The 24,137-nt window shown below is 44.9% G+C and overlaps 1 protein-coding gene across 1 annotated transcript in view; it reads left to right on the forward strand.

Moving 5' to 3' along the window:
• Positions 1 to 17,638, forward strand: part of LCP1 (lymphocyte cytosolic protein 1) — a 54,067-nt gene extending 36,429 nt beyond the window's left edge. The window contains exons 11-16 of the mRNA XM_047079892.1: positions 92 to 170; positions 1,029 to 1,143; positions 2,294 to 2,427; positions 9,541 to 9,664; positions 13,073 to 13,197; positions 15,914 to 17,638. Coding sequence (XP_046935848.1) covers positions 92 to 170; positions 1,029 to 1,143; positions 2,294 to 2,427; positions 9,541 to 9,664; positions 13,073 to 13,197; positions 15,914 to 16,046 — 710 coding nt within the window. The 3' untranslated portion in view covers positions 16,047 to 17,638. The remainder of the gene's footprint in view (positions 1 to 91; positions 171 to 1,028; positions 1,144 to 2,293; positions 2,428 to 9,540; positions 9,665 to 13,072; positions 13,198 to 15,913) is intronic.
• The last annotated feature ends 6,499 nt before the right edge of the window (positions 17,639 to 24,137 follow it).

Genomic DNA, 24,137 nt, shown 5'->3' on the forward strand with positions numbered 1-24,137 from the left:
TTTTCGGATAGCCTCTTGAGTAAAACTTTGACCATAAAAAAAGGCCTCTCTTCTTAGGGGCCTGAAAGATAACGGGTCTTCATTAATTTAGGTGAGACAAGAGAAGAGCGGACATTTAGGAACTGGATGAATTCCTTGGGCGTTAACCCTCGAGTCAACCATTTGTACAGGTAAGGATATGTAGGGACTCATCCTGTTTTTTGTTTTTTTTTTAAACATACAGATTTTTTTTTTAAGATTATTTATTTATTTTGAGAGAGAGTGAGAACAAGAGGAAGAGGGGCAGAGAGAGAGGGAGAGAGAGAGAGAGAGAGGATTCCAAAGCAGGCTCCACGCTGCCAGCGCAGAGCCTGACACGGGGCCAGAACCCGTGAACTGTGAGATCACGACCTGAGCCAAAACCAGGAGTTGGACGCTTAACCGACTGAGCTGCCCAGGCGCCCCGTGGAGGGACTCATCTTTAATGTGAGACACCGAGACCTTGGAAGATCCCTGGGGTCTCAGATATCTCTGTGGCATGCAGTTCTCTTCCCCAAATGTGTGCATCTTGGTGAGAAGGGGGATGGTCCCAAATGGAGACGCAGGTGTTGAATCTTCAGCCGAGAAACTCACTTCCATTTACCATCTTTGCTGAGTGTTCACTAGAAAATCATAAGCCGGCAACCGGACAGATTTACTACATATTGTAAGCCTGTGCTCCGCTCAGAAGCAGGCAAAACAAACAAAAAAGTTAAGTTCATGGTGATGAAGTTAATGGCGTCTCCCATGCCATTTGTTGAAGCCGCATTTTTTTTCCTGGAGGCAGCGTGTTCCGGCTTATGGGAGCATAGGTAGTCACACCTGGGAGAGACCGTGAGGAAGTTTCTTCAGTTCCTCTGAGTCAGAGCTAAAGATGAAGCTTCTAATACCGATTTTGCCAGGTTGTCGCAAATGTCCCTTGTGCTGATGTATGAAGAAGTGCCTGCCCACTGCGGGCCCTTACTAAAGGGTGGCGATCTGAGGATCCTTTTCTGTTTGTTTTTGTTCAGTGACTTATCAGATGCCCTGGTCATCTTCCAGCTCTATGAAAAGATTAAAGTCCCTGTTGATTGGAACAGAGTAAACAAACCACCATACCCCAAACTGGGAGGCAACATGAAGAAGGTAAACAGTGACTCTTGCGATGTTCCAACAGGCAGGTGAAGCCATAAGCCTGCGGGAGCACCCTGTGAATACTTGATTAGGGGGCCAAACTTAGATAAGTAATGTTAATCCAGGGATTAAATTATAGTACAGCAATCAGAAGCCTGAATAGTTTCATTACAGTGAGCCCATTATTTCAGTTGATTACTTATTTATAATTCCACATCGGATGTCTTTAAACACGATGATGTAAAAATTCTAATTAAGGTAATTAGAGCGAGCAGGACTACAGGGTTGCTCTTCCACCAGCAGGATCCTTATTCTTATTTTCTAAAGAATTAGAGCTTTATACGGGCAGTTTGACTTGTACGAAGAGTTTGTCTCACGTCAGCACACTGGGGACACATTGTTTCGTAAAAGCGGAAGTGGGGTTGGCACAAATATTTCTCACCATCTCTTGTCCCTTCGGCTCTTAACGATCCAAGCGTAGCCATGGGAATACCTGTCCCACGTGTCAGCCCGTTATGTGCACGTAAAATGGAGGATCCGGATTTTCTGTGTCCGCCTCCACAAGTTCAGCTGTTTTAGGAATATTATGGACAGGTAACTGAGCGTGGCCCTCTGTTTCTATAGTGTGATACAGCCATGACAGTATTCATAATAATGAATTCATTTTGGTTTTGCACTTGGAGTACACTAGAAATATTTTTTTTTTTTTTTTTGGTGGGAGTGAGGGGTTCTAGTTAAGAAAAGATGGAAAATTCTTTGACTAATTAGAATCCCAGAATTGCAGAACCAGGCAAGTCTTGAGAGATCGTTCAGTGTGACAATATTTATTTCATTTTGTGTCTTTATTTTTTTTTTTAATTTTTTTTTCAACGTTTTTTTATTTATTTTTGGGACAGAGAGAGACAGAGCATGAACAGGGGAGGGGCAGAGAGAGAGGGAGACACAGAATCAGAAACAGGCTCCAGGCTCCGAGCCATCAGCCCAGAGCCTGACGCGGGGCTCGAACTCACGGACCGCGAGATCGTGACCTGGCTGAAGTCGGACACTTAACCGACTGCGCCACCCAGGCGCCCCATTGTGTCTTTATTTTTATTATCTCATCTGGTATGTCTCATCATAAATATGGTGGCATTAGAATGTGTTCCTTCTTGCTCGTTAACAGCTTGAGAATTGTAACTATGCAGTGGAGCTGGGGAAGAATCAAGCTAAGTTTTCCCTGGTTGGCATCGGTGGACAAGATCTCAATGAAGGAAATCGTACTCTAACATTAGCCTTGATATGGCAGCTAATGAGAAGGTAATGTAACTCGGGGAAGTGGCTTTTTATTGAGGGTATTATCAACCTGGAAAAATACTAGCAAATTTTCAAGAATGTGACACAAACCAGCAAAACCACATTTTTTTTGTTAATTTTTTTTTTTCAACGTTTATTTACTTTTGGGACAGAGAGAGACAGAGCAGGAACGGGGGAGGGGCAGAGAGAGAGGGAGACACAGGATCGGAAACAGGCTCCAGGCTCCGAGCCATCAGCCCAGAGCCCGACGCGGGGCTCGAACTCACGGACCGCGAGATCGTGACCTGGCTGACGTCGGACGCTTAACCGACTGCGCCACCCAGGCGCCCCCGCAAAACTACATTTTAAGCTAAGCTTGAAACCAAAGTTGTGTTTTGTTATTTTCCTGTCATTTTTTTTTTTTTTCCTTTCAAGTCTTTAAATTTTCTTTCAGGTATTTTGGAACTCTGGTATTAGATTTCTAAATATCTTAGATGGCTTGTCCTTTTAATGAACCACTCCTTTCTCATCATGGCATGGCCTTCTTTATTCCTGGTAATATTCTTTTCTTTGAAATCGACTTTTTCTGATGTTAATATAACTCCTCCAGCTTTTTCTTGATTAATTTTAACATGACATATCTTTTTCCAGTCTTATTTTTAGATTTGCATAAATAACAAATTATCTTTTAAAGAGGCTTTCAAAATAAGGGGAAAAGGTGCTATACTTACTTAGACATTTGCCATTCCTGGTGCTTCTCTTTTCGTGGTGCAGATCCAGATTTTCATCTGATACCATTTGCTTTCTATCTGAAATATTTCTAGAAGTGTGAAATCCTCCACTGGTGAGGATGCATTTCAGCTTCCACATGCCTAAAAAGTCTTTATTTCATTTTCATGTTTGAAAGATATTTTCTCTGAGTATGGAATTCTAGGTTGGTAGTTTTTTCTTCCAGTACTTTAAAGAGAACGTTCTTTGTCTTCTGGCTTGCATTGTTTCTGCTGATAAATCTGCTGTCATTCTTAACTTCATTCCTTTGTACATAATGTCTTTTTTTCTCTGGCATATTTTCAGATTTTCTCTTTATCACTGGTTTCAAGCAAACTGATGATGATGGGCTTTGGTGTTTCTCATGCTTGAGGTTTGTTGAACTTCTTGAAACTGAGGGCTTATAGTTTTCATCAACTGTGGGAAATTTTGGTTTTTATTTCCTCAGATACGTTTCCTGTACCACCCAGCGCAGTTTGTTTTTGAAGGACACATATTTGTCCAAATCCACACATATTTGGTCATTTGAAGTTGTCCCAGCGTTCATTGATACTCTATTCATTTTTCCCCTGTTTCATTTTTCCTCACTACGTTTCATTTGGGATCATTTCTATTGCTTTGTCTTCAAATTCACTGAGCTGTTTCTTCTGCAGTGTCTAATCTTACATTGGTTCCATCCAGTGTGTATAGTTTTTCTTTTGTATCTCAGACATTATAGTTTTCATGTATAAAAATTTGAGGAGAGTCTTTTATTTTTTTAAAAAAAAATTTTTTTTTCAACGTTTATTTATTTTTGGGACAGAGAGAGACAGAGCATGAACGGGGGAGGGGCAGAGAGAGAGGGAGACACAGAATCGGAAACAGGCTCCAGGCTCTGAGCCATCAGCCCAGAGCCTGACGCGGGGCTCGAACTCACGGACCGCGAGATCGTGACCTGGCTGAAGTCGGACGCTGAACCGACTGCACCACCCAGGCGCCCCGAGGAGGGTCTTTTAAAAGGCATCTCCCGTATCTCTTTCCTCTACCTTCTTGAACATATAGAGCATAATTATAGTAACTGTTATTTCTGAGTCTGTTTGTATTAATTGATTTTTACCTTCATTATAGGTCATATTTTAGTGCTGCTTTCCATGCCTGCTAATTTTTTATTGTATGTGAGGCATTGTGAATTTCACCTTGCTATGTGCTGGATACATCCGTATGCCTTTAAATATTCTTAAATTTTGTCCTGGGATGCAGTCAAGTTACTTAAACACAGTTTGATCCTGTGCAGGCTAACTTAAAAGTTCAATTAGTCTTGAGCTAATTTTGTCTCTCAATACTGAGATAATCTCCTGTGAGTACTGAACTTCAGGTTCCATGTATCATGAGGTTTTAACATTCCAACTGGTGGGAACCAAATTATCTACAGTGCTGTGTGAGTTCCAAGAATCATTCTGCCCCTTCGTTTCTGACAGCTCTGGTCCCAGTCTCTGGTAGTTTTCTCACACACATGTGCTGAGTTAACTCACTTTACCCAGCTAAAGACCTGTGGCAAACCCTCTGAAAATGTCTGGAGCTTTCTTTCTAGATGAGTCTGTCCTTTCCAGGCAGCTCTCCCCTCTCTGGTATTCTGCCCCACAAATTCCAGGCACCTTGGCTTCCTTGAGGTCTCAATCCTGTCCTCTCAACTCAGAGGGACTACTGTGCTCCGTTTGGGTTCTCTCTCCCTGCGTTGCAGCCTGGAAACTCTTCGTGTAATACACTGGGATAATCTTAGGGCTCACCAGATTTGCTTTCCTTATTTCAGGGGCAGACTGTTTTGTGCTTCCTGTTATCCAGCGTCTGAGCAACATTGTTTCATATGTTTTTCATTGTGTTTGGGTGTTTAAGGCAAAAAAGGAAATCTGGTCCCCGTTACCATTAAGGCAAAAAAGGAAATCTGGTCCCCGTTACCAGACCATGGCCAGAAGCAGAATTTCCTGTTAGTTCTTCACAAGACAATTTTCGATACCTTTTAGAGTTTAATATAAACTCAATTAATGTGAGAGCCATGTGGCAATGTTATTTGAAGAAGGCAGAATATAATATGTAAGTAGAAAATAAATTATCAGAAAAGTCAACAATTTTTGGTGCAAAATCATGAGCCTGGGAAGAATTTAAGAGAGCAAATCTGTAAATATAAAATAGTTTACTTTTAAAATGCTTCACACTTTCCCCCTATACTGATAGCCTTGACCAGGCAGAAATCTTACAACCCTTAATTAGAACCTATGTTACTGTGGCTTAATGCATTTTCTACCTGGAAGGAAGTTCCAGGGGCCACATGTACATACATTATGTCTAACAAGTGAATGACAAAGATAAGGCATGTAGCGTCTCTAGGCACTCCAGCTTTATTCCCCAGCCACCGTCTATACATCCTGATACTCATAATGGCCCCATAAGTATGGCCCCATAAGTATGGCCCCATAAGTATGTCAGGCGATGCCGTATAGTCAGAAATGATCATAATGGAGTTCGCTCTCCGATTCACGCGTGCTTTACCTGGTGTAGTGCTCAACTACCCATCTCTAACCCGAGGACTCCTTGAAATTTAAAGGCAGGTGTTACAAGGCCCTTCTGGCCCAGAAGACTTCAGAACTACAGAAACTTCAGCTCCGTCTTTCATTTTGCTGCGTGCATTTAGAACGTCACTGAAAGTGCCCAAGGGCTGCCCTAACCAGCATATTTTCAGAAACACGTGTGACCTATTTTCGATTGCCTTTCACGTGTGTTTTTAATTTGTAATAGACTGGCTTCCGCTGCTGATTGCTTTATTTATTTTTTTAATGTTTTATTTATTTTTTGAGAGAGAGAGAGAGACAGAGTGAGCAGGGGAGGGGCGGAAAGAGAGGGAGACGGAATCCCAAGCAGGCTTCATGCTGTCAGCGCCGAGCTTGACGTGGGGTCTGAACTCACGAACCATGAGATCATGACCTGAACCAAAGGTGGACGCTTAACCAACTGAGCCACCCGGGTGCCCTGATTGCTTTAAAAAACAAGACGAGTCTTTTTAGTTACAATGGTTAAGTTGACTTTTGGGTTTGAATATGAAATAATCTTTGATATTTTCTGTTTTAATGATGAAAATAAAATCAGGCCATTGTGAGTTTTATGAGACCTGAAAATCACTTTGTAATGGCATCTTTGTTCTGTACATCTTATAGAAACGTGGCCCGATGCCGTACTTTATGGCTGGTGTACATGTGATAAAATCTAGACTGCAGCTGCTGTCCCACCTGGTTAATAAGTCACATTTCTCCTGAGCCTTTACTACAACATGGTGCATATAAGAAAGTGGACAAATGCATTTCTGTTGAAGGCGATGAAATGACCGATAATTATGTAAATGCTACCAGAAGGGATTTTTTTTTCCTCTGTGTGCTACACATTCACAGATCTGTTAAATTTAGAGCTAGTTCTAGCCGGAATTTATTTCATCGGATTGCACAGATGTGCTAATTTGGTCATTTATCTGGCCAATAAATGGCATGTCATTTCCACCACCCCCCCCCCCCCCGCCCACCAAGAACAAATGAGAGATAGATGTGTGCTTAAACCTCCCTTTCCCCTTCAGTAGCCTGGGAATTGTTCTCAGATTAGAAAGCTGGCAAATAGTGTGTGTATAAATTTGGAGACAAAAGCTAGATAGGCGTGAGCTGCCGGCAGACGGCAATGACAATTAGACTCCAGCAAATGACCAAAGAGGCAGGCAAATGAGGAATTCACCCCAAATCAAACAGGCCGTGGGCAGTGAATTTGGGTTAGGTCCTTGCGAAACAGAACACCAGGGCTTGTCCCTCTGGGTCAGACGTTAAATAAATCAAACAAGCATCGGAAGGCAGGAAAGCAAGCCAGTAATCTTCGCAGACCCTCCAGCACTGCACATGCCCACCTCATCAATCCTCTTTTGTTGAATCAGGCAGTGGCTGAAGCCAGAGCTCACGACACCCTTTCGCCGTGACAGAGGGCTTTTCAGCACCGCACAGTTTGCAAACACCAGTGATACTGGGATCCTGTCTAGAAGTTCCAGTTCAACATCAAACATGTTTGATGGCGTGGAGGAAGATGATCAATCTTCCTACCAAGGAAAATCCTAGGCAGACATGGGCCAGATGGATTTTTGTTTCAGATTTTGAATCTACAGTTAGTACTCTGTGGACTGTCCAGAATTGAGACTCTGCCCTAATTCTATCCTTTCTTTTTACCGTTTTTACTTCCAGGTGGGTATACGATTCCATTTAAACCGCTACACCTTCCTCGAGGTGGGGGAAAAGCAGTTTTGTACTCAGTAGAACTCTGGGCCACCCCGAGGGGCCATACTCAGACCCCTGACTGCAGTCAGCTGCCTCCCATGTTTTCTGCGCGTCCCTAAGTTTCCTTGTTCCTTGGTGGCTGGCTATTTGTGTTTGCACAGTTAGACTTTTGTGTAGAGGTGAGCCTGTGTGTACCACTTCCTTCCCTGCTTCTGGGAGGAAGGAAGGTGTGCCTTCCTTCCTTCCTTCCTTCCCTGCTTCTGTCCACTTAAGGGTGTTGGCAGGGAGGCACCACTTCCTCTGCCTTTCACAATCCTTCCAGCCGGCCTAAGAACCAAATTAACATGAGACCGCTTAGTAGGAGAAAGTCAAATTTAATTTTGTAGGAACAGGAATCCACACAGACATGGAAATTCCAAAGATGGTCAGGCAAAATGAGGTATATACATCCTTCTGAAATAAAGAGACGGGGTTAGGGGTCTGGGACTTCGAAGGGAAGAAACGCAATTGGCGGGAAGGTGAAAAAAAGTACATGTTTGGGAAACAGGTGTTTGGTGGGCCACTCAGAAACAATGGACATGGAGAACTTTGATCAAAAAGAACTTTCTAGTTTCCTCCCAATCTACTGCACCTAGTTCATAGTGTAATGCAATCAATTATCTCTGATGCTGGCCCTCTTCCTGGAGCAGGTCCTCTATCTAAATTTTTTAAGGCCCTCCTAGAGGGAGGTAAAGAGCTTTTCCTGAATCTGTTGGGTTTTGATGGCTTTTTAACTCAAAATAATCTGTATGCCCTTGGTCCCTACACTGTCAACAAAGCAGTATGGGCCTCCTGACAAAGGGAAGTGAGAACACATCCCTGAGATGAGCAGAGCCTCCAGCAGATGAGCTCAGTTCGCCCCATGAGGCTGCATATAGACATGACCCGATGAAGCATGAGTTCATCTGCCTTCTCTTACCACGTTCACCAGGCAGAAATTACTAAATGTTACAGTAAATGCTCGTAAGTCACTACCCCTGCTCGCTCTCGGGGAACACGAAGCCACTTATGCCAAAAACCATCATCTTCATGAACTGATCAAAAACTAGGGCCTTGTTCTAAGAGAGGATCATTTTGAAAAGCTACCTGAGACTTACCCCATTTGTATCCTTTAATTCCTTAGCATTTGATCCTATCTCTGGGCCCAGACTAAGCATTTCTCATCTTGACTTTCTCCTTGCTTTCTGTGGGAGGAAGTCATTTTATTTATTGCACCTACCACTCCAGTCTCTCATTTACTAGAGCTTGAAGCATCTTTTTAATCCCCCCCCCCCCACACCCAAAACCCAATTCTCATAATAGTATGTGTGAAAGGTGATTCTTATGCTCGGACTAGAGATTCACTTTAGTCCGTGTATGCCTAGTATTTCTCTTTTTATGATAGAGGAAGGAGACTCTTTTATATTTTTTCCTTTATTATGTTGGCCCTTGGGGTTTTTTTAACATTGAATTGTTTGTCGGTTTTTAGGGTTCCTTTACGAAGAGTGTCACTGTTTTGTTTTGTTTTGTTTTTTAATTTTTTTTTCAACGTTTATTTATTTTTGGGACAGAGAGAGACAGAGCATGAACGGGGGAGGGGCAGAGAGAGAGGGAGACACAGAATCGGAAACAGGCTCCAGGCTCTGAGCCATCAGCCCAGAGCCTGACGCGGGGCTCGAACTCACGGACCGCGAGATCGTGACCTGGCTGAAGTCGGACCCTTAACCAACTGCGCCACCCGTGTGCCCCAGTGTCACTGTTTTGAATCCTTTGCTCTGTTTTCCTTTCCTTCTCTTCTCTTGTGCTTTCTCTTCCCACCCAGAGCAATGACTGTGCTCAGAAGGATGTATTTGTTCTGCATTTCACTATAATAACGATAAAGCTACGTTTTAAATTTCCCTGAAAGGAACAAATGTTGTTATTTTTTCCCCCCCCACAAACCTAACGGTATCTAGGCTCTATGCCGTGGCATTTCTAGAAAGAAAAGAACATTTCTACCCTGGCTATTTTCTGTGTCATTGAATTCCTTAGCAACTTTTCTCCAGAAATCATTCTTGATTTTTTTTTTTTTCAGGTACACCCTGAATATTCTTGAAGAAATTGGAGGCGGGCAGAAGGTCAATGATGACATTATTGTCAACTGGGTGAATGAAACATTGAAGGAAGCGGAGAAAAGTTCATCCATCTCCAGTTTCAAGGTAAAAATCTTAGTCTACCGCTCACAGTCACCTGAGCTCTATGCTAATCTTTATTGTTTTCACTCCATTTTAAAGTGACCTTCAGTGTGAGGTATCTGAGTCTCCCCCTCCAATTTTGATTTTGCTTGAATGGCCCATTATTGTTTTGACGGTCACAGGCCATTTCATTGACAAATTTCTTGTCACTTTCTCCTGAAATAATTAATTTAAAAAACCCATCGTCTTAGCACCTTATTTTAGGCATGTTTCTTCCAAAGTAACATAAAATATAATATTTTTTAAATGTGCATGGCCCCGTGATTCAGATTTTTAGCATAATGACGGTGAAATGTAAAATACCAAAAGATCTCCCGTGTGATATTTTTTCGGAGAAAAGCAGTTGTGTACTTGTATCCAAATCCCATTTTTATTAAAAACAGCATTATATTTTATTAAATTTCTTAACTCGTGTTTCATACATTAGTTGGATCCTTCCTCTAGGGACTTGCACACCTGATTCGTGTCATAATGTCTGGACCGTCTTAACTATGTTTTTTTTGGTTTAAAGGTCAGGAATTAGGGCAGGGGACCCCTTCAGCGTTTGTATTTCTATGATTGCAGAGGCTGTTTGTCACGATTCAGTCTTCTGCTTCAAAATCAGGAAAACAGCCTTCTGCTTCAAAATAAAGAAAAAAAATTAAAGTTTCACCCCACCGAAAAGAGTAGGAAGTATTTCTGAGTTGTGCTATACCAAGAGCGCCCACTCCCTGTGAGCTCATCACAGATAATGGCTGACCCTTCCGTCTGGAGAACTTAATAGAGGCAGGAGCAGAGGCTGGTGAGAGGCGCAAGCAAGGTCTAACGAAAGAAGATTTGGAAAGGCAGGCTTTGTCAGAGCTACTGGGCCCTGCTGTGGTGGCCGGGAAGCAGCTATGGGAAAGTATATATATGAATGGGCATGGCTGTGTTCCAATAAAACTTTATTGATAAAAGCAGACAACGGGCCACGTTTGGGAGCACTCTCAGTATGGAGTGTGCCCTGAGTAGCAGGGGCTCCTTGTTTATGATGTCTCAGGTCATCTCACAGACATTGTGAAGGCAGCTTTACTGTTTTCCTCATTTTATAGGTAAGGAAACTGGAACTCAAGTAATCGAGGTTACAGCTAGTAATTGCAGGGGAGGATCCATCAGGGAGCGGAATGCGCCTTTACCTGCAGGGTGAGGTTACCGAGCAGTGTGTATCTCTAGGTCGCTTAACCATTACTATGCAGGGATTGGGTAGATAGCCCCGAGGTGCAATCTTTCTGTAACACACGTGCCGCTGGGGCCCGCCAGGTCACCCTGGGGCTTCTGGGGCCTTCTCCTGGGACTCACTCCTGGGAATGTTTGACAGCTCTTTTGTTTCTTGTGTTGCTCTGGGCTAATTTTCTCCTGTCTTCTCACTAAGTCATTATAGAATTGATGAAGTAAAACATACACACACACACACACACACACACACACACACACACACGGAAGAAGTCAAATTAGCCCCACATTCTTTTTAAGTGAAACCCTAAAAAACTGAACACACTTCACTCTTGATGAACCATTTTGGAAATAGCTCTGGTCCCCTCCTCATCTGTGAATGCCAAGGGCTGGTCATCTCTGCCCATCGGCACTTCGGCAAGATGGTGGGCAGAAAGTAGGAGAGATGGCCAGACTCAGACCCTTCCATTTTGTTTCCCTTGCGGCTGTTCATCAAGGCTCAGGCTAACGCTGGAAATGGTTGTGATTGCATAGTAATTTATTTTTGTGGTAGTTCTCCTATTACCAAGAAGTAAATAAAAATGGACCCTTTATTATTTTTAAAAATATCACTCTTCGTCTTATCCAGAGGACCAGTCCTAGAGACCTAGCATCTTGCAGGGGTCCTGTAGCTTGTTTCTTACTAAGAATTTATTCTGAGGGGTGCCTGGATGGCTCAGTCAGTTAAGGATCCGACTTTGACTCAGGGCATGATCTCACGGTTCGTGAGTTCAAGCCCCACGTCAGGCTGTCTGCTGTCAGCACAGAGCCCGCTTCGGATCCTCTGTCTCCTTCTCTCTCTGCACCTTCACTACTCACTCATGCTCTCAATCTGTCTCAAAAATAAAAATTAGGGGCGCCTGGGTGGCGCAGTCGGTTAAGCGTCCGACTTCAGCCAGGTCACGATCTCGCGGTCCGTGAGTTCGAGCCCCGCGTCAGGCTCTGGGCTGATGGCTCGGAGCCTGGAGCCTGTTTCCGATTCTGTGTCTCCCTCTCTCTCTGCCCCTCCCCCGTTCATGCTCTGTCTCTCTCTGTCCCAAAAATAAATAAACGTTGAAAAAAAAAATTAAAAAAAAAAATAAATAAAAATAAAAATTAAAAAAACATTAAAAAAAGAAATTCTTCTGATTTGGACCCTCCAGGTGTGCAGTGTTTGGACTTGACCGTGCTCAGATGGTGTGGGCAGCTGCCTCTCCATGTGTGCTCACAGGTCCCCGGGACAGGGGAGAGCACGTGGGAGCATCCACGGCTCTATGCGTGAAAATCAGTGTTTCACAGGGCCAGAGAAAAGAGCCCAGGATTTTAAGTCCAAGTGCCCAGGTTCAAATCCCAGCTCCACCACTTATGAGTGAGGCACTTAACCTCAGAAACTCTCTTCACTCGCTATAAATTAAGACGAGATGCCTATACCTGGGGCTTGCAGTGACACGTGAGGTAGCCTAGGAGAAAGTTCTGGGCAAACAGTGAGGCACCGACAAGTGCTAGTTACCATCACTGCATTTAATCACACAACTGCCACAACCACCTCCTTAGACCCATGGACTCTATTCTTTCCCTGAGGTCTCCAAGAAAGAAGCGTCCTCTGAAACTCCTGCCCAGTGGGGGCCTCATCATGATCCCTGCCAGTCACTTCCGGGATGTCATATGAACCTGTTGCCATTCACTGTTTGCCTGTGGGCAGACAGTGGGTTTCCTCAGCTTAGTGAGGCAGGCACCAGGAAGTTGGTGACGCCCCTACAGAAGCTACAGTTGACTTGCAACACCGTGTGGAACACTGTGGCATTTCCCAGTGTAGGCTGTATTTATTTCGCATTTAAGATGAAAGATGGGGCGCCTGGGTGGTTCAGTTGGTTAGGCGACTGACTTCGGCTCAGGTCATGATCTCACAGTTCGTGAGTACGAGCCCCGCGTCGGGCTCTGTGCTGACAGCTCGGAGCCTGGAGCCTGCTTCAGATTCTGTGTCTTCCCTCTCTCTACCCCTCCCCTGTTCATGCTCTGTGTCTCTCTGTCTCCCAATAATAAATAAATGTTAAAAAAAAAAAATTAAAAAAAAAAAAAGACGAAAGAACCAGCCATTTCCCTTGAGCTGAACAGAAGTAACTTGGGGGCATATTGATGGACCAACTCTTTCTCTCTGCGCAGGACCCGAAGATTAGCACAAGTCTACCTGTTCTGGATCTCATTGATGCCATTCAACCGGGTTCCATTAACTATGACCTTCTGAAGACGGAAAACCTGAATGATGAAGAGAAACTCAACAATGCAAAGTACGTAAACAAACCTGAGGCCGGGGAGGCGGGGGACCCAGCTGGCAACTGGATAGCTGTAAAGGCTATTGCTTGTGCCTTTGCACAGTTTATTGCACTACTGATGCTTTTTCTTCTCATTATTTACTGTGTCCCATCATCATTATTTTAGATATTGTACAATAGCAGCTGAAGAGTCCTAGTGTTAAGCATGGGGGCAAGACCAAGAACAACAAGAATATTCTTCCAGTTGAGAAGCAAGCCTATAGTTTCATAAAACCAATGTCCTAATCATAATCTATGGGAGACTTCCTAAATAAGGTACATGGCAGGCCCAAATATAAACATCCCATTTGTGATTATCCGTGGATATGAATAGGCAGGGGGTGGGGTTCAAGGCCAGAGTCTTTACCAGCTTGAGAGCGGCTCCCTGAGGGCAGCTTTGGCATGTAGAGTGAGGGTCAGCACGTGATAGTCTGTGAGCCGAATTTGGTCTGTTGTCCGCTTTTGTAAATAAAGTTTTATTGGCATAGCCGTGCCTGTTCATTTATATATTTTCTGTAGCCACTTCCCTGCTAGAAGGGTGGACTCGCGAGTCATTGCGACAAAGCCCACAAAGCCTAAAATGTGGGCTCTGTGAGTTTTTGTGGCAAGTTTGCTGACCCATCCTCTGGAGGAGTGCCTTTCTCGGGAACAGGTTGTATCAGTTTCCGATGGTGGTCACAACCAAATACCACGAACAGGGCAGCTTAAAACAACGGAAATGTATTGTCTCACAGTTGTGGAAGCTAGAAGGACAAGACTGAGGTGTCGGCAGGGTTGGTTCCTTCTCAGGCTGTGAGGGAGGGTCGGTCCCGTGCCTCTCTCCTCGCTTCTGGTGATGGGCAGCAGTCCTTGGCCAGCAGTCTCTGCCTTCCCCTCCAGGTGATCTTCTTCCCTGTGTGTCTATGACTTTATGTGGCTGTCTTCCTTCTGTGTCTGTGTCTCCTCTATGACCTCTATGTCACTGGTCATACTGGGTTAGGGCCCCACTCTACTCCCCACTCTACTCATCGTAACTAAGTACATCCGAAACAACTTTCTTTCCAAAGAAGGTCATCATCTGAGTTACTAGGGGATAGGGCTTCCATCTATCTTTGGGCGGGGGGGGGGGGGGGGACACAATTCAACCCATCAGAAAGTTCCAGAATTAACAAGCTGAGTAGTGCCCGACAGCCCTGTATGTTCATAACCTCAATAGTATTCTTCTTTTCACAGTTTGGGGAAGCGTAGGTCCTTTGTTCCTTGTATGCTGGAATTACAAATGGCAGTTACAAGAGATGGTGGGGGGAGGGGGTACGGGGTACTATGGAGGGGACAGGAAGGGAAACAAAGCTCTACGGAGCAGGTAACATCTAAGATGAGATAAATTAAAAGGGCAAGTAATAAAGAGGTGGGGGTACCCAAGTGACGGAGGCAGAAAGGATGCTAAAGGGAGGAATATGTGTGAAGGCCCAGAAAAAAGAAAAAAAGACTTGGGCCTAGTTTTTCAAGGGGAATGTGATGAGGCTGAAGGAGTTTGAAGCTCCTCAAGTTCACTTACAGAGCCCAAGGTCGTAGAATTACTAAGTGGTCCAGCTTAGATTCAAAATCTGACTTCAGAGCCCAGGCTCTCGGGCACTCTTCTCTAAGGACAGGATACAAAATTACTGAGAAAAATGGTAAAAGCAATTCTACAAAAATGCCCCAAAATGGCTATGTTATGGTGGCAAGATTTGCATGATTTTTTTGAGGCTCTTGTTTCTAATTTTTCAACGATTCCCCTCTCCCTTTTATAATGGGAAAATACATTTTAATTCCATTGATCATTAATGTAGAGGCAGTGATTGAGACATGAGCAGGAAGCAAAAAATGGGGACCACTCCTGCCTGAGGCCCTTAATTTAACGTGATCAATAGAGTAAGAGTTAAGTTGGTTTACAGAGCAGAGGGCATAATGGGGCCTTGGGTGGCAGGGAGAATCTCTTGAGTTGCCATTGTAAGAGGTTACTACTTACAGGTTATTACTAAGAGGTAATCGCCGAGGTGAAAAAAAGAGTTTCCAGGTAGTAGTGTGGGCTCATTTGAAAAGAGATCATAACTCATAAAAATTATCTTCATGTAATTATAAAAACAGAGCAGAATGTTCCACCGGAGCTGTGATAATTTTACGTGAAAAATGGGTACTGTGAAACTCTGGCTATTCTGGTGTTAGAGTAGCATAAAAAAATGCATGCCTCCGCGGGCAACGATTGCAACGGGGCAAAGAATGAAACTGACGCGTGAGGTCAAAGTATGAGACAGACGCATCTCCCCTCCTTTCTCCCTTGTGCGAGTGTTTCTGTCGTTGCAATGCGGTCCGAAGACCTGTCGCAGCACCCATCCTTTTCAGTCCTATGACCTGTTTTGCTGCCCTGCAGCCCGAGCGGATCCTCTTGGGGAAGGCATCAGAAGCGGCAGGAGCTAGGGAGGTCCGTAAGGACAGATGTGAGATTTTGTAATTTTGTAATTGTCGTGAGCGGCCGAGCTCGGCTCCCAGAAGCGGAAGGAGGCTATGACTGGCTCCCGCTGTCCCAGCCGTGAGTCCTGCAGAGCATAGGGCACGTGGCACATGGCGTGTGGTCTGTAGTATGTGGTACGACTGTAACTCTGATCCTAAGGGGTCCCCTTCATCCGCTGTTCCTCAGGCTCCCCTCATCCTTCCTCTTTTCTCCTTTTAGGTATGCCATCTCCATGGCCCGAAAAATCGGAGCAAGAGTGTACGCCCTTCCAGAAGACCTGGTTGAAGTGAATCCCAAAATGGTCATGACAGTGTTTGCTTGCCTCATGGGGAAAGGCATGAAGAGGGTGTAAGGCCCAGAGGGGAGGTGACACACACACACACACACACACACACACACACACACACTGGCTGAGCACGGGACACCTACAAGAAGCAGGGAGGCGATTCAAGCCATTCCAGAGTTTTCAACCCGGTGACACGACACAGGATTCCAAAAAGTGTATATTTGTTCAGCCAGGTAGCCTGTCCGGTATTTAACAAAAATGCTTCATTCTTTGCAAAAAAAAAAAAAAAAAAAAACCCAAACCCAACCTCTTACAAATATTTTTTTATGGTTGAATTTATTGCCTCTTTGAAAATTTGGAGGGGAAAAAAAACACCTTATCTTCCAGGCATCCTTCATGCTTTTGCCATTAGTCACGTTTAGTAGCTGTGGTGTTATTAATTTTAATAGTACTTCCAACTGGCTTAATTTAGCTGCCTTTTTTGTTCAAGGTGAGAAGCAGGAGAGGGGGATATCACCAAACCAGTCCTTAAAGCCTGTTTCCGGAAGGCACCATTTGCTCTGTTACGAGCCTCACCTTCTGTTCCCCTTCTCCTACACTCTGTCTCCTCCGGCTTTGCTCCACACTCTCTCCAAACTATACCTTCTCTGTGGCCCACCTCTGCCCTCTGCCCGCTGTCATGTCTGAGCCATTTGAAGCACCTGACGAACCAGTCAGGCTGGTGGGGTCCCCAGAATCTCGGGAGACCTGCAGAAGTAAAACGTCATCAGAGCCTTCCCTCAGAACTAGGGTCCCAAATGTCGTGAAGTTTTGGTTTTGTCAACCAATAGGAAGCTTCTGCTTTTAACTCTAGAATTTGGGCTCGGGCCAGGTCTAACATCTTCAATACTGTGCCTTCAGAAAGATTGCGAACTCCAGACAGGTGACGTCCAAGGAGGGTGTCATTGAGCATCCGACCACTAGGGGGAAGTGTGGAGCCATAGCAAAGCCTCTGTCCCCCACCCACCGCGGTGCCGCCTGGGGTATGGCTAACTAACCACTCAGCTCTGCTTTCGTTTGCTCTTAGATCTTAGTGCAGCTGCAAGGCCATACTATCAGTGTTTACTTTTTTGGTACTTCAGATGCTTTTTGCCACCCCCGGGCTCAAGGGGCCGATGTGTGCCAATGAACAGTGCCACCCTCCACAGCGTTATGTACACCTAATGACATTTAAAGAATTCTGAAGCCAAACCACAGGAACAGTGTGAATTTGAGCAGCCCGAACAGGTTATACGATTTCCGTGAAAGCATACTGAAGGCTAAAGAGCCACAGAGCATTGTGAACCGACACTAGGGTCCCTCCGTCACGGTGACAAGGCTCATCAACGAGGTATCTTGTAATGGAACTCAGCCATTTTTCAAAGCAATTGAAATGCCTCGCCCCGCATCTGTTCCCTGGCAGCAGGTTCGAGAAGCCAGTATGTGGCTTCTCCCGGCCCATAATCTATATTTCTGCTGCATCTGAACACAAAGCGGTTGGCTTTATGTTAGACTGAACTTCATGTAGCCTCAGATGATTCTCCCCCGCCTGCCTCCTGGAAGATTGTTACTGCCTTAATGGAAAATGAAGATAAAATAGTGATCCAGGTCTCTCCAAATAAAGTGTTCCCTTCATTAGATGTCTCTGGATGTTTCCTTTTGAAAGTTTTGTGGGCATGTAGTATAACTTGTTATTTCGTTCAGCCAACATGCAGTAAAGGGCCTAATGGGTGTGGTAGGCATTGTGCCAGATGGCAGAAATATGCCGCTAAATAAGTCGCATCGTGCTCAGCTCATCAGGAAAGACTGAGGTTGAACAAACTGGCAGATGTGGTAAGTGATAAGTAACAACAGAGGGAGACAGCCTTAGAAGAAATATTTTAGCTAAAAACTGAAGAGTCAGTTGGAGTTGGACACATTGAACCCAATCATGAGCAAAAGCCAGACGTGGAACTTGGTGCAAGATGGCTTCTAGGATGAGCCAAGAGGGAATCTTTCTGGCCGGCCGTATCTGATGTCCCCTCTCTAGCCTGGCTGTCCGCACGCTGGCCGGCGGGATGCAGGACGGGAAGGAGCGTGGGGAGAATGCTGAGGAATTTCGCTGCAGCCCGGATCCTCTCAGGTGAGCCACTGTGATGGAGAAGCGCCTATGTGGCAGGGCCAGCAGACGATTGTCACATGCACACAGCTGCCTGGAAGCTGGGAGTCCCGGCTTCACCAACAGCTTCTCTCTGGAGGTGGCTCTTTCCCAGCCTGAACATTCCTGCAGCTTTCACACTCAGGAGGTAGCCACCTTCCTGTGTGACCGGGAGGCTGCAGATAGGAATGGTTCCTTTTTGGACAAGGCTGTGTTGATAGCTCACCTGACAAAGCCCAACCAGGCACAAGGAAGGAAAACTCAGCCTCTTGGGGAAGAGAAGGCTAACGGAGTCTACCAGGCTAGTCGTGATAATTTTTCTAAATTTCAAGGTTTGTTACTTTTTATTTTTTTTTAATTTTTTTTAACGTTTATTTATTTTTGAGACAGAGAGAGACAGAGCATGAACGGGGGAGGGGTAGAGAGAGAGGGAGACACAGAACTGGAAGCAGGCTCCAGCCTCCGAGCCATCAGCCCAGAGCCCAACGCGGGGCTCGAACTCACGGACCGTGAGATCGTGACCCAAGCTCAAGTCGGACGCTCAACCGACTGAGCCACCCAGGCGCCCCAAGGTTTGTTACTTTTTAAATAGTCAATCCAAATATGGCATCAGAAGTTAAAATCGTACCAGAGGATTTACAGTGGAGAGGAGCCCAACTCTAGACCTCTGGGTCTAGAGGTGTGTGCCCTGAAGCCAGCTCCCATCACCTCACTGGAGCCAATTTTGGGAGCCTGTTGTTACATCATTGTTCGAAACTGGCCGTGATGGAAGTGTTTATGCCACATATGTGATCCAACTCTACAAATGGGGCTCTTTGTCTTATCCCCAGAGGGCTGGTTTATCAACTCACCACACCCCCCTGCCCCGTCCCCCGGTTCCGCTCCTGGTCAGCAGCCACGGTTACTAATTCCTTTTGTATCCTTCTAGAAATATTCTATACACATAACACACACGCACACACACCCCTTTTTTATTACAAATATTAGCACACCATACCCATAATTCTGCATCTCACTTTTTTTTACTTAACACCGTATCTTGGAGATTGTTCCATATTGGTATGCATAGACCTGCCTCCGTCCTTTCGTTAGGGTACAGTCTTTTATTATCTAGATATCCCAAACTGCATTTAACCAATGGCTTATAAATAGATATTTAGGCTGTTTGATTGTTTGCCTCAGCAAATAAGGCCACAGTGGATAATAATATGTCTACTTCCTGTGCACAGAATGTTCATTCTAATTTGACAGGAATTTATCAAGTTCCGTCTTGACCAAAGGTATTAATGTCAGATAGTAAAGCATAGGTCCTCTTTTAAGTTCCTTCAAATTATCTGACAAAATGGATCCTTAAGCTGATCCCAACTTCTCCATTTTATACCTAAAGGAGCATGTTGACTTGAGAGCACGCGTCTCTTGATCTCAGGGTCGTGAGTTCGAGCCCCACACTAGGCATGGAGCCTACGTAAAAAAAACAAAAAAAACAAACAAAAAAACAAGCATATCGATCCAACAAGGAGATAATGTGCGTACACGTGCACACACAAAATGTAATAAAAGGCATAATGTGATAAACCCTATAACAAATTTGTAAATAAGGTATGGGAGCTCAGGGGAAAATTAATTCTGAATGAAGGGTTGCCAAAACTGGGAGAAGAGCTGTCCTCCAATGAATGGGAAGGCAAGAACCATGCTTTATACATGTCAAAATTCCCTGCAGAACCAAGCATTTTTCCAGACTTTTAGTAAGAGCTCAGTAGCGCTCTCAAAATTGATTCATATTAAACAAAAGTGTTTCCTGACCATGAGAGACGCCAAACAGAGAAGGTCACTGGGGGGAAAATGATAAAGCCGACATGCATACTCAGGTTTCAGAACGGAAGGTGTTCCTGTGTGTGTGTGGAAATTATGAGAGGCTGTCTGATGCAATGTGATGGACTAGATGTACTTTTAAAGTCTCAGCCGGAGTGATTTTATCCACCTACACACACGCACACAGTCTAGTCTGTTCCCGGAAGCACAGCTGCGGTCTTGATTGTAAAAGCTGCATGGGTTCAGCCCACCGTAGACCAGCCCATCTCGGACTGGTGCTTCCCACACAAGACACATTTCCGTGTGCTCCCAGCATCCCTGGATGGCTCCCGTTCCAACCTGCTGCCCAAGTTACCGCACCTGTTGTCAACACAGCGTTTGCTGAGATGTAATGGACTTTTGTCCTCCGTCTACCCAGTGTACCGATACACGTGGATTAAATGCTGGCAGGACTCTTGGTGAACTTGACCAGACGTCACTGCCAGCCTCCAGAAACCAGAGGTGATGCTCATGGCAAGTTAGCGTTGACTGATCTTCTTGTGAAATCTAGTTCCTTTGATAGTTTCCTAATAAAATTCCAGTAATCAAGGCAGCTGCCAAAGACAACGCTTTACTCAGGGTCCTGTCTCGCCATTTCTGATTTACCAAATGAGTCTGTGCAGGAGTGACCAAAAAAAAAAAAAAAGTCAGAAAAGAAAATTGTGTAAATGTTTTCTCAGGTCCAAAGTCTACGTATATTTAATAATCCATCTGTGTCAGGCACAGAAGCATAGATAATCTAGTCAGTCTCCACTATTTCACCATTAACAATTCAGGGGCAGGGGCGCCTGCGTGGCTCAGTGGGTTAGGCGTCAGACTTCAGCTCGGGCCATGATCTCGCAGTTTGTGAGCCCCGTGTCGGGCTCTGTGCTGACAGCTCGGAGCCTACAGCCTGCTTCGGATTCTGTGTCTCCCCCTCTCTCTACCCCTCACCTGCTCACACTCTGTCTCTCAAAAATAAATAATAAAAAAAAATTCAGGGGCAGGTCAACAAAATGGCAGTAAGTTTTGTTATCTAGCATGTCAAAATTGGGGATTTCCATTTTATTGGGGGGGATTTCCATTTAAATGGGTGTTTTGGTTAATAGAGAGCTATCATATATCATTTTGGGGATAGGAAATTTTAAAGGATTAGAATGCATGCAAATAATTATAAAGCTATATGTAATGTAGCATTAAAGTTGATAATTCAGTAGGCTTCTCTGGACTTGGCTATCCCAAGGTCCCAATGATGAGTCCCAAATATTCAAACTTTCTTGCCCGAAGGGTAGTACACAGGCCAAAGGCACCGGAAGCTGGTTAGAAATGTACAATCTCAGGGGCGCCTGGGTGGCGCAGTCGGTTAAGCGTCCGACTTCAGCCAGGTCACGATCTCGCGGTCCGTGAGTTCGAGCCCCGCGTCGGGCTCTGGGCTGATGGCTCAGAGCCTGGAGCCTGTTTCCGATTCTGTGTCTCCCTCTCTCTCTGCCCCTCCCCCGTTCATGCTCTGTCTCTCTCTGTCCCAAAAATAAATAAACGTTGAAAAAAAAAAAATTAAAAGAAATGTACAATCTCAGCCCTTGCCATAGACCTATTAAATCAGAATTTGCATTTAAATAAGATTCCCAGTTAATTCACGTGCACATTGAAGTTTGAGAAACACTGTCCTAAAAGAATAGAAGCTTTCTTGAAAGATCCACAGTTGATAGGTAGTTAATTTAATCTGCTTTCAATCAAATTATTCTTTCCCAATTACAGTAGACTTGAGAGATTAAAACAACTTTCCACTCACATTTTCCCATCATCAATAAATTTTCAAGGTAGCTAGAGTGGTTTTGCCCTTTAGTTGCATGCATGCCCCACCACCCAGCCTTGCCCTTTGCTGTTCCTCTCTCCATTGACCCCCCCCCCTTCCCTGTGGCACCCATTCCCAGGCACAGGCCCAAGCTTTATCTCCTGGTCCTTCCGGATACCTTTAATGTGTCTCTTGGCCTGGCCTTCTCTCACTGAACGCCTAGGGCCGCCATTTAAATACATCCAACCCGGCACCATAACACTGGTCTTCCCTTCTGTTTCTTCCCCACCTACGTCAAACCTCCTGGATTTTCTCTCATGGTCTCTGGAGCAATCTCTCTCTGATTTCCAGTGACGGCAAATAATATAGTAAACCAAACTGTCCCAAGGACAGGGATCATGGCCTTCCAGAGCCTACTCTTTTCTCCCTCAAAACATGAACGTTGAAATGACTTTCTGGGGGATATAGTTCCATCAGCGTTATCTTCGCCAATTTTCTTTCTTTTTTTTTTAATATTTATTTTTTGTGGGGGAGAATGCAAGCAGGGGTTGGGGGGGAAAGAGGGAGACAGAGGATCTGAAGCAGGCTTTGTACTGACAGGCTGACATCAGCAAAATGGGGCTCGAACTCATGAACTGCGAGATCATAACCTGAGCTGAAGTTGGACGCTCAACCTACTGAGCCACCCAGGTGCCCCTCTTTAGAAATTTTCTAATGGCAAAGAGAGAGAGGCAAGTACCTTCCAAGCGAGCAACTACAATGTGCAAAGGTCCAGTGGTTGTCTTTGAGGAACTGAAAGAAAGACTAGTATGGCTGGTGGGGAGTGAGACCCACCATACCACGAGAAGTAAATGGTCTAGTGAAAGGGTTAGTAGGGGTCCTCAGACATTGGGGCACTTAAGAATCCCCTGGGGAGCTTGTTAAAATACAAATTTCCCAGAACTCACAAGATTCAATGCCTATAGAGGTGATAAGTCCAGGAGCCTGCATTTTCCACAAACACCTAGGAGAGTCCGTAACTCACAGAGCACACTTGGAGAAGCTCTGTTCCAGAACAGCTGTTCTCAACCCTAACTGCACATTGAAATTATCTTGGGGGTTTTCACAAAATGCTGATGCCCTATACCCCTTCCTCCAAGATTCTGATGTAACTGATCCGATGGGGCAGCCTGGGCAGGCAAATATTTAAAAGATCCCCAAATGACTCCGATATAGAGTCAAGTTTGAGAACTACAGATCTATAGCCTGGTGTACCCTTCAAAGGCAAGACTGGGGGAAGCATGTTAGAAAGTGGGGAGACCATGGGGCGCCTGGGTGGCTCAGTCGGTTGAGCGTCCGACTTCGGCTCAGGTCACGATCTCGCGGTCCGTGAGTTCGAGCCCCGCGTCGGGCTCTGGGCTGACGGCTCAGAGCCTGGAGCCTGTTTCCGATTCTGTGTCTCCCTCTCTCTCTGCCCCTCCCCCGTTCATGCTCTGTTTCTCTCTGTCTCAAAAATAAATAAATGTTAAAAAAAAAATTAAAAAAAAAAAAAAAGAAAGTGGGGAGACCAATACAAGGGATGATGATTTAGAAAGGGGGAAAGAGGGGGTGGAAATTTCCCAAGACAAACCTTGCTTTGTTCACAATTTAGCCAACAAGCATTTGCCTGTCTGGGTGCCACGTAAGCTTCTTGGTGGCACAGGTCTCAGGCTCTTGCTGGCCAAAGCAAGGATATCAGAACCCGGAAGAGAGTTCCCTGCCTTCATGCCTCAAATCCCCCTCTTCAGTGGTTTCGGAGATGGCATTATCCTTTCTCCCCTCTTGAAACACAAGGGCCCGCATACACCAAACCTTTGTGCAAATTATAAAACTGTTTCACTCTTCGTGAATAGAGAGAGAACGTATGGAAGGGAAAAACATTTATCAACTAAGTGTCTTCAAAACCTCCCAAGATTATGCAGCTTTAATGGCTGAATGGTTTTGAAAGGAAACCTTGAGCTGCACCTGAACTCATAATAAAAATAATAAATTAATTGACTCTCTTAGTGCTTACCTAACAATAAGCCTGAGCTCTGTACCCAGGTGAGACCAGCCAAGATCTCAGTGGCACTTGCCCTTATCCTCAGACTGCTCCAACCGAGAGAAAGGCAAAGCAGACCAGTCCTCACAGGGGAAATTACCTTCTTACACAGTCTTAATAAAAACTGAGGGCTAGGGCTCTTGAAAAAGAACTTGCCATATTATTATTGCCAGCTGATCTTCCAAATTGGCTGGAGAACAAATGTGTAAATTAGCTGAGTCCCAGGGGACATGCTCAATCAGCTAGGTCTCCCAGAACTAGATTCTCTTCTGGGGAGGTGACTCATCACCTAGCTCTGGGAGCATCAGAGGAAGAGGA

Source organism: Lynx rufus, unplaced genomic scaffold, assembly GCF_022079265.1.
Source record: "Lynx rufus isolate CCGP_SWC_20201006 ecotype Redwood Valley unplaced genomic scaffold, mLynRuf1.p SCAF_1, whole genome shotgun sequence".
In the NCBI taxonomy this organism is placed as follows: domain Eukaryota; kingdom Metazoa; phylum Chordata; class Mammalia; order Carnivora; family Felidae; genus Lynx; species Lynx rufus.